This window comes from Pomacea canaliculata, linkage group LG4 (assembly GCF_003073045.1).
Source record: "Pomacea canaliculata isolate SZHN2017 linkage group LG4, ASM307304v1, whole genome shotgun sequence".
Classification (NCBI taxonomy): domain Eukaryota; kingdom Metazoa; phylum Mollusca; class Gastropoda; order Architaenioglossa; family Ampullariidae; genus Pomacea; species Pomacea canaliculata.
In genome coordinates this window covers 23,743,741-23,753,686 of record NC_037593.1, presented here as the reverse complement: position 1 = coordinate 23,753,686, position 9,946 = coordinate 23,743,741, and the positions used below count along the sequence as shown (strand labels likewise).

The 9,946-nt window shown below is 35.1% G+C and overlaps 1 protein-coding gene across 1 annotated transcript; it reads right to left on the bottom strand.

The window, feature by feature from the left end:
• Nucleotides 1-654: 654 nt before the first annotated feature.
• LOC112561007 (alpha-tocopherol transfer protein-like) lies at nt 655-9,565 on the bottom strand. The gene is made up of 8 exons (XM_025233127.1): nt 9,456-9,565; nt 8,018-8,161; nt 7,576-7,809; nt 7,019-7,095; nt 6,193-6,309; nt 5,433-5,543; nt 3,471-3,572; nt 655-3,085 (listed from the first exon to the last, which is right to left on the bottom strand). The coding sequence occupies exons 2-8, from the start codon at nt 8,157-8,159 to the stop codon at nt 2,933-2,935; spliced, it is 936 nt and encodes a 311-aa protein (XP_025088912.1). The 5' UTR covers nt 8,160-8,161; nt 9,456-9,565; the 3' UTR covers nt 655-2,932.
• Between the last annotated feature and the right edge of the window lie 381 nt (nt 9,566-9,946).

Genomic DNA, 9,946 nt, shown 5'->3' with positions numbered 1-9,946 from the left:
TTTATGGTGGTAATAGTATAGTGCTTTATTACAGTTTGAAAGGCTGTGTTAGGGCAATCTTCAGCTTTGACTGCAATCTGGCAGTAACTCTTCAATAGGTCAATTTTGGTGAAAAGTTTTGCATTCACCAATTTACTAACAGTTTCAGAGAATAGATTCTGCTTTAAACTGCCTGATCTTGTTTAATGCTTGGTATAGTCAGCTCAAAACCATATCTTTTCAAGTAATATCCGAGAGGAGTAAGGTAAGGTTGAAGGCTCAGTCACTCCCATCCTTAGCATGGAATCAATTTCTTGCTCAGTCTGCTGCTACATGGCGAAAGGCACAGGATAGGGCATCTGATGAATGATCAGATGTGTTAATTTCACTGCATGTTCCATTCTGCCATTGAACATACCTGGCTGAGTGGTGACAGTCCACGAATGATGTTGAAGCAGCGTTTTGAGTTGCAGTTGCATAGGTTGATATGGTTCAATCTGTATAGCTTTTAAGTTATTGCATAATTATCTTCTGATAAATCTTTGTTTCTTGAAAAGTGTTTATGCTTTAATGTTGCAGGGACTTAATTTGTTCAAATTTCCACAAAAGAAAATAAACAAAAATCTTAAATGTTTATTTTTATATTTAATTAAAAACTATAGAATCACACAAAAGCACTCAAAACGTGATTTTATTTAAAAGTCATGGAACTGCAAATTGTATTATTCTTTAAGAGATATACATCTGTAGCACTCAAGGTCACGGGAACTAGACAGATTAAAGAGATCATTTTTTTTTTACCATAAAGAATAACATCTTCAACAGATAAATGTTTAAAGGATTAGTGAGGTGCAAAATCGCGAGATCATGAACATCATATGTTCCCAGCTCTCCCATTGACAAAAGCATTCACAATATACATTATCATGCACTATCCTGATGTTCACACTGTTGACTTCTTTCTGTGCATGTTGATGTTGGCATGTACCTCAAGAATAGAAGTGGGTACTCATCCAGATTAGGAAAAAAAAACTTGCATTGAGCTTTACCCAATCATCAAAAACAAAAATTGCACCACATTAATCCTTTAAAAGCAGACAAATCTAATTATGTTTTCAAAATTCATGACCTGACATTTTAATATAGCCCATTAAGTGATGTTTCTTACCACGTAGAGCATGTCAATTTTAACAACAGAGACAATTTTCCCTTGATTCACTTTCAGAACTGCGGAATATTTTTGATGTATATTACTTTTTAACAGAATTTCAGCATATCTGTGTTTCAGTGGTAAGACAATTTTTTAAAAATTTTGTTTTCTTCAACACGAGTGCTTTAACAAATTACACTTCCCAGTGATAAAACAATAAATGTCAGAGAACAAATAAATCAATAAGCAGAAGTTAAGCTAGAATAGGGGTGTGATGCGGGGATGGCAAGTTAAACCTAAATAATAAGACTATTCAAGGTCTTTTGTATTTTACTTTATCAAGCCATTTTTATCAGATAAAATACTATAAAGTACTATACTGCATATTGAAAACATAGCTGGTTTCTTTGGGATTGCATGTCTGTGGCCAGCTCATCTTTATATAAATATGAATAGAATATGAAAACGATACAAAAAATTATGCTGCCAACATTTGCAAAAAGTTTGGAGATCAACATTAAACTAAAAGAGTAAAAACATGCTGGTGATGTTTAAAGCTCTGATCTTGTTACTCATAGTTGATTATGCAAATACAAGTTTAAAAGTCTGTCGGTGGTTAATCCTGGTTTTCAATCAGTTACATAGTCATCAGTTGCAGTAAACTGGTGATATGCCCATTTCACAGTTGTGCAAAAGTAACATTCAGACCTTGACAAATTAGCAAATAGGATATATATATATACGAAAAACATTTTCTCTCCAATACCATAACATACTGCTTCTCCCATACATATTTGCATGCACACACACAAAAATGCATGTGCATAAGTATAATAGGGCAGCTTAACACTTTCTTTGGGCACTGAGGAAAACTAGACAAGACCAAGATATAATTTCAAATGCTGCTAATAAAAAAGCTGGATTTCAATCCAGAAAACTCGTGATCAAGGAAGTCATGGATATTTTAGCAGTAACATATATATTAGATATTGCCATGTCATTAATCACAGGATTTTACAAAATCACCTCAACAATCATTTAGCTTTTTTTAAACGGGAAATGAAATAGTTCAGAAATCAAGAAACAATGTGTCACAGTGGTTTCATGGAGTATTTCTCATTTGGCACTGCAGCATAACTGGCTCACCAGATGAAAAAACAGGCCAGCGGAATAAAAACAAGTATCATAAAAGGAAAAAAAACAAAGCTCACATGAGACGCAAACATTAGATATAGCAATCAACTTCTACAATTTCCTGAACAATTATTCACTGGGTAACAATATAGTTCTGTGAAAATAGAGTTCTGATTTTGATACAGCATAATCCATCAACTTTACATTGTTGAAAAACTGAAGTGAAAAAAAACAAATTTATCTGTTTTTATAATATAATCACTAACACACTCTTAATAAACACAACACATGCAAAGTTGTTCATTTCTATGGTACCAGTAAGTTAGTCACATAAATGTTCACTTGATAGCTCCATTATTTTCTTGTTTATTAATGGTTCACTGCTTTGGTATCCAGTATATTATTCTTGTATATTGTGAATATCTGTTAATTCTTTGGAAAAATATTTTACTTATGGGAGTCTTACCACAAGTTTGGCATTAAAATAATTCAAAACTGTTTCGTCTTAGCTTAAAATGTTAAGATTCAAAACAAAAAAGGTACAATCATATAACATCTGGATATTAAGAGAAAGGTATACATTTCCAGTTGTGGTTTGAATAAAATTTCTTATAAGAAAAATAAACGATCTGAGACCAAGATCTGGGCATAAACTTTTTCAGGAACATTTTAGTCGACATTGAGTCTGCGAAAAGTTCCACCCAAAGACTCTGTGGCATCTTGTCCAGTTTTTGGATTAGCAGGAATGGTCATGTCCAGAAACCCAAACTTATTCTCATCAGCAAAGTGAGCCTCACAAGAAACTAGTTTTTCCATCCATTGCTGCCAAAATATCAAGATTTAAATGATCTTCAATAAGGTGTGAAATGCGAAAAGAAAAAGTAACGCCCTAAATGCTAAACTTAAGCAACCGTTAATGGTGCACCAGAAACACTGGTTAACTTCAACAATCATAAATGATGGCGCACCAGAAAGGATAAAAAGCTCTTACCACTCAATGCGTAGTATATGACCTCACTGTTCATCAATGAACACAAATGTTATAGTTTAAGAAAGATGATAGAGTAGATGTGAGCAATCAAATACTGTTATGTGTTATATAAACACACCCTGTCGCAATGGCATTACCCTTCTTTAGTACCAACATATATCCACAACAGTTCAAGTATCAAGATCAAAAATTAAAAAATGAAATGGCAATGTTTACCTTAGAACTTAAAGGTGGCAGCTTGCCTCCATAATCCACAGGAAGAATATCTGCTGGTAGAAACTGGTGCAATGATTCCATCTTGTCACCATGTATATGGATCTGCAAGTATGTACAATTAGTGTACTTTCCAACATCTGGACAGTGGACGATGCATAAGGACATTTGCAACAAAGAGAGAGAAGTCTTGAAATTCATTTAAAAGGCTCGTTTCTCACAGTGGAAGCACTATCACAAAGTACTCTAAGCTGAGAAATGGGAAAAGAAATTAAATTAATTAAATAAATGAAAAAATCTAAATGAAAATCAATACAAGTATGCTGGAATTAAGATCAATAGAAAATGGAGAAAGAAACATCTAACTAAAAGCAAATCTGAAAGTAACATGTCATTAGTATTTTTTATCATGGGTTAAAGATGATGCCAAAAGTATTTACATGGAAACACCTCTTGAAAAAAGTAGATAATAAAAAAATATTTTACCCACTTTTCTGTCCCACTAAAACACATCAGTGTTAGGAGGCATTTGTGTACCACATTCCCCACTGCTGAAAACCATTGTCACATCTTCAAAACCTACCTCTTGGTGAGCAACAAATCTAGACTATGTCACTGACATCATGTCAATGTTCATTGCTGTCACTCTATTAGCACAGCTATTCAGGAGACTATAATCAGCATGGTTTGTAAATACAGGTATGATGGCTAGAAGGGACCACTTGATGGACCTAGTGGTTTCTGTTCTTATGGTGTTTTATGGTTCAAATAGCTGTATGCATCTTTTAAGTTACCAACAAATGCACATATGTGTTTTTGTATTTTAATGTGTTTTGGTCTTTTCTCTGCATGGTAGCGATGGAACCAGCATCTGATCTATGGTATCCTGAAGATGGATTAATCTAGTCTTGCCAATGAAATATTAGACTGTTCAAGTTGTCTAACTATATCAAGCAATTATCTTTATCTTGGACTGGGAAAATAGTGATATTTTATTGAACAACAATTTTTGTTTTTTTGTTCATAAAACAATTCCCAGGATTCGTGACTTAATGCTGTGTTGTCGGCTATTTAATATGTTATGTACACATCAGCACCAGAGAGAGTGATAAGAGTTATTCTGCCTACAGTGCATATAGTCTTAGAGTGATGTGCTCCAAGAATCTACATATTCTAAAAATAACCTTTAAGTAACCGTTATTATTAATAAAGTGCTTTAATCCATAAGATTTTGTATTCTTAGGGTGCTCTTTTTGATAGATCTTTTCTCCAATCTATTCTTTCCCATTTTTCCCATTTACACTAAACACCTTTGTTTCTATTTCTTTCACTTTGTTCACCTGCACAGCTTTGTGATTGTTCACAATAAATCTGAAGAGCTTTTAAACAACACTAAAAGACTGCCAGATTTTTATTTGGTAACTGAGCCATTAAACAGAGCTGAGAACTAAAATTCTGGATGAAATGACAATGGGAAAAAAGCTGCTGAAAGACAAGTATCTTTCATTTTACCATGATCTTGTATTACTGGACTGCTGGCAGGCAATGTTTTCCCAGTTAACTGCTAAAACGAGGCAGATGTGTACAAAGCTTCTTGTTTATTCACATTTCAGATTAACTACTAAAATGACCCAGGTGTGTACAAAGCTTCCAGTTTAGTCACATTCATTGTTTAGGTTCGCTGAGACTAACAGTGGAGAACTTCGCAAGAGGCTAAGCGTTGGTCTCGGCAGACAGACAGCAATCCACCTATACACGTCCATGATTTTACCTTCTAGTTGCTCCTGCCTTACTGCAGAGGTGGGTATCACAAGAGCAAGAGGATCAGATAGAACAAGAAACTTAGCAAAACAACAAACATACAGAGATACCAACAGAGAGACATAAGTAGTGAGTACAAGACCAACAGAAAGGGAGGGGCAACTCCTATAGACTATAAAAGAATTAAAAGAAGGATATACTTACACGTCTGAGAATTTTCTCTTTCATGAACTGCTTTACTATGGCAAATACAACATCAAAGAATGTTGGTTCATTCAGGTAATGCAATCCCTTAAAGCGTACTGGAAAAGCTTCCTGTAATGATTTTATGATAAAGTTAGCATAAATTATATAATAAGCATAAATTATATAATACAGCATATGTTGTCTATGTTTTATCACTGGCAAGAGGATGAGACTTTTCTGTTTTCCTCTCTCCAAGAAAATCTACTGACCATATTAGTGATTTTTTTTTAACAGGCAGCCCAGTGATGTGAATGTGTTGGTTCAGTCCTAAGACTTTCTTTTCTTTAGTTGTCCCCTTTATTTACATATCCAAGTAAGAATTCTGTTCTGATGACTGTTTTTATTTTTTGTCACTTTACTGCTTCTGTAAATGTTAGCTATTAATCTGCTTCTGATGGATAAAAGTAACACTGTTTGCTCAGATTTAGAAATTTAGTATCTTTTGGGCAATTTAGATGCTCATGTGGAGAGGCAGACCAGACTGTAGAACACATCCTACAGGACTGTAGGAATCTCCGTACCCTGAGGAAAGAGACGTGGCCACAGTTGGAGACCCTGCACAACAAGCTGTACGGGCCAGTGGAGACTCTACAGAAGACCACCAATTTCATATCAAGAGCTGGTCTCCAAGTGTGAAAGAGGCGAACGACAAAAAAAAAAACAAAAAAAAACAACTTGAAATAATAAAAAAGCAATTTATGCGTCTGCAATGACATGCCTGAATGATGGTTGTAAATTTTTTGGCAGTAAAGGGGGAGATGTGTTTTGCCTGGTGCCACCCAACCTCCTTCAGGTCTATCAACATTGTTACTCCACACACCTGTGTCTCCTCTTCCTAGAAACAGAAGATATCCCACACAAAAAATTACTTCTTTTTGTTATTAAGTCATAACACCACATAAACATTTGTAACAGTTTCACAGGTAAGTCTCATTTAACAACATATGGTTACTATATGTGTTTATAAAAAACATTCTTCAATTTGTTAACTTTACTTGCATGCACAAAGAGATGTCAGAAGGATATTCTCAGAAAGAATAAGGGGTAAAAAATAATGAATAAAAGGTGTTGTATACTTAACATTTAATATCCTAACGTGGTGGCTAAAATATCAAATAAATCAACAATTCAGCCACGTTCAGTTTTACACAGCTGTTTCTTTAGGTATGGTTGAATTTTCTAACCCTAGTCAAAAATTCACACCAAACAGTTTAGAGAGAATGATCCTTCTTTTATGGTAGAACAATGGAACTTGTTCCCATTCTTAGTTAAAAAAATTCATACCTCATAGTTTAGAGTAATCCTTTTATCGTAGAACAGTGAAACTTGCACCACTCTCAGTTCAAATCTTTCAACTAGTTCTATGCTTCAAAAAGAGCATTAAAGACTTAATTATTTGTTTGGAAATATCTGCTGCAGTAATACTATTCTCACTGCAGTTGTAAGTTTTTATGCTTGTATAGCCTTGTGAAATGCAAAGAGCCTGGCCACATGCCGGAATTCCACACTATACAAGCATTTTTATCATTATTAACACTGCTAACCTCAATCAGTTTTGACAAGGTGAGGTGGTTGCTACCAATCACAGTGGCCATATCACACTTGTCAGGGTCCCACTTTCCTACAAAAAAGAAGATAGAAATGTTTCCTTTGTACAACATAAACTCCATTACTGCTCAGTTTATTTGTTGCCAAATTTTCTCATTTTGTATAAAACTAGATTTGAATGTGTAGTACGTGCTACATCTAACTGAAATGACAGTTTCTTAACTGAAATGTACTCCTGTTCAATAAAGCCATATAGCCTCATGGCAACAGAGGCGGTGAATATGTGGTTCAACATGCCTAGAGCAGGCTAGCCTAACCTCCTTTATCCAGAGTTAAATCAATATTCAGCTTTCAGTATTCTGAATTGAATATTCCATATTTTATTGTCTCTGGAACCAAAATTTAGTCACATGTAAACATCCCCATTCTCTCCCTACTCCACAATGCTTTCTCTAGCACTGTCTCCAACATATATGAATGCATATGTGCATGCATGCAAAGTCAAACACACCTGATCATACAAACAGAAGAATATGTGCTAACATATGTATACCTGGTCTGAACACAATAACACGAGAACCATCAGGGGCACGATTTTGCAAAACTGTGTCCACTCCTGCTTCCAAGAGAAATTGGACTCTCTTTGGTGTCAAGTTTTCAAAAACATCAGGATTCTCTTTTCTTGTCTGATAGTACTGTATTAACTGTTTATAAGCATTTTCCTGGTCAAACTTTCTGGCACGAAGGAATCGTAGAAGAAATGTATCTTCTGTGCGACTCCTTAAACCTAAAATGAAAAAGGCGTTGTGGTCAAGGGTTACTAAGCATGTCAAACATCAAGGCAATTCAGGGCAAGTATCTGAACACAAAGGTGGTCTTTACAACATTTCTTGCTCTTTTTTTATTCATGTCCTCTTATTATTTTAACAGTATTTTACGACCAGTTTTAAAAAAATTATGTCATACTTCATACAACAGCAAACTCATATCCTGACCTGGAACCTTTTCAACACGTTCTCTCAAAGCTTTTATTTCAAGCAAACGAGTCTTTGGGTCTTCATTTAATTCTTTCTTAGCTTTTTCCAACATCTCTTCTCTGAGGGTGCAGGTGTACGTCCCTTGAGCAGGTTTTGCCATATCTGAACAGAAATCGATATGGGTAAGAGAAATACCTCATCCCTTCACTGATAATGTAATAGGGAATTTAAAAAAGCATGTCAGAACTCTAAAAACGTAAGAGTTTGGATCCAAGATTTAATTGAGTAAGGTATTTTGTAACAAACATGATGTAAAAGTTTATATTTCATCATTATTGGTTATAACATGATAGTTCCACAGATTTATATGAATAAAATACAACAATACCAGTAAAGCATTTTCCTGACACCAGAAATCAAGACAAAATTAATGGACATACTTTTTTTCTGCAAATGGGTGATAAAACTCACAATAAGCTTACATAAGTTAAAGACTACCAACAATTTTAGAAAACCCTAGTACATTATGCATGATAAAGCCAAAAACGTTCCTTTTAGATAAACACTAGCCATAAATGTGTTCGTGAGCATTTGTTTATGATATAATGAGACTGTTCCCCTCCATTGTGATGACCTATTTTGCCAGTCTTCCACCTTTTTCTTAACTGGTGTCACTTAAAGAACAATTATTTTTCTGAATTCTGCATCTTATGCAAAAATTCTCTGACTTGCTCTTGACGATTATTTCTATGTTCTAGCATCATATTGCTGAAAATGGATAGGTGGATAGCTGGATGCGGGTGTTACATGCACGTTCACACCTGAGAAAGACAAGACATGCCCCAGTGTTAGTCTCTTGCATGTCATTTTTCCAGTATCCTAAATATTTCAACCATCAACAATTACGTTCTGGTATGAAGGTCGGATCGTACCATAAGTAACATTGTAGACGGTCTTGATTATATCATGCAAATCACCAGTTGCTGACTTTAACTGACCACCCGAAAAAATTTTCCTGTATAACAAATCTTATGTAGTGCTTGAGATAATTAGCATTTATCACCTCCAATGTTGCATCAAAAATTCTGAGACTTAGATGTTCTGGTTACGTCCCCTTCTCATGTACCGTAGTCGGATCTACAACTTGGTAAAAAATGTTAATACATTTAATTGTATCATGTTTGGCTACTAACAACTTCAGACTAACCTCGAGGATAACTAAAAATATTCTAGGTCTACTGTGATGACAATAAGTTACAAGAGTCTAAGTATTAGTATCGCACTCAGAGCAGACGATCGAAGGGAAAAAAATGTAGTCCGCATGTACCCGCTTCCGCGTTGTCGATAGCAAGTCCGCGTATGCCTGTTTTATATATATATACAAATAAGATTCTATCTTATTGTTTTTAGTAAAGTGGATTGTGGGGGAAAAAAAAAGGCATATTTCGGATCAAACCTGTAGATATCCCGTCAAATCGTGGCACCCTAGCAAACGGTTGTAGGCGGAAACGCGTTACCTCATGAAGTAGGCCAAGAGACTGTCTGAGGGCGTTACCACCCGAGCAATGGTTCTCAAATTACATCAGACCTCGGCCCACTTAACTACAATTTAAAAAAATACGGCGGACCACCAAGGTCTAAAATCACTATCGTGAATTTCAAATTAAAATACCGCTTTTGTTTCATTACAATTCAAAACTAAATGCACTTTTGTGACAATAGTATAGCAATAAGTTTACATAAAATTACATACTCCGCGAAGTACCCATAAAAATTAAAAATAAGGTAACGGATGACGCGGTTAAATGACAATGCGACGAGGAGGAAGAGGAGGATATGTTGCCTCTCATCATGGACGTGTATAATACAAGTTCGTGGTCTCATAATACTCATTGCGACTATGGAGAAAGGGGATATACCAAAACCTCGAGAGGCACTTCTGACATT

Coding starts and splice junctions, on each gene's coding strand:
- LOC112561007 (XM_025233127.1), bottom strand. CDS start 8,159: ATGGCAAAACCTGCTCAAGGGACGTACACCTGCACCCTCAGAGAAGAG. Junction 6,310..7,018: donor CCTTGTCAAAACTGATTGAG/GTTAGCAGTGTT, acceptor TTCTGTTTCTAG/GAAGAGGAGACACAGGTGTG. Junction 5,544..6,192: donor AATTTACAACCATCATTCAG/GCATGTCATTGC, acceptor AAATCATTACAG/GAAGCTTTTCCAGTACGCTT.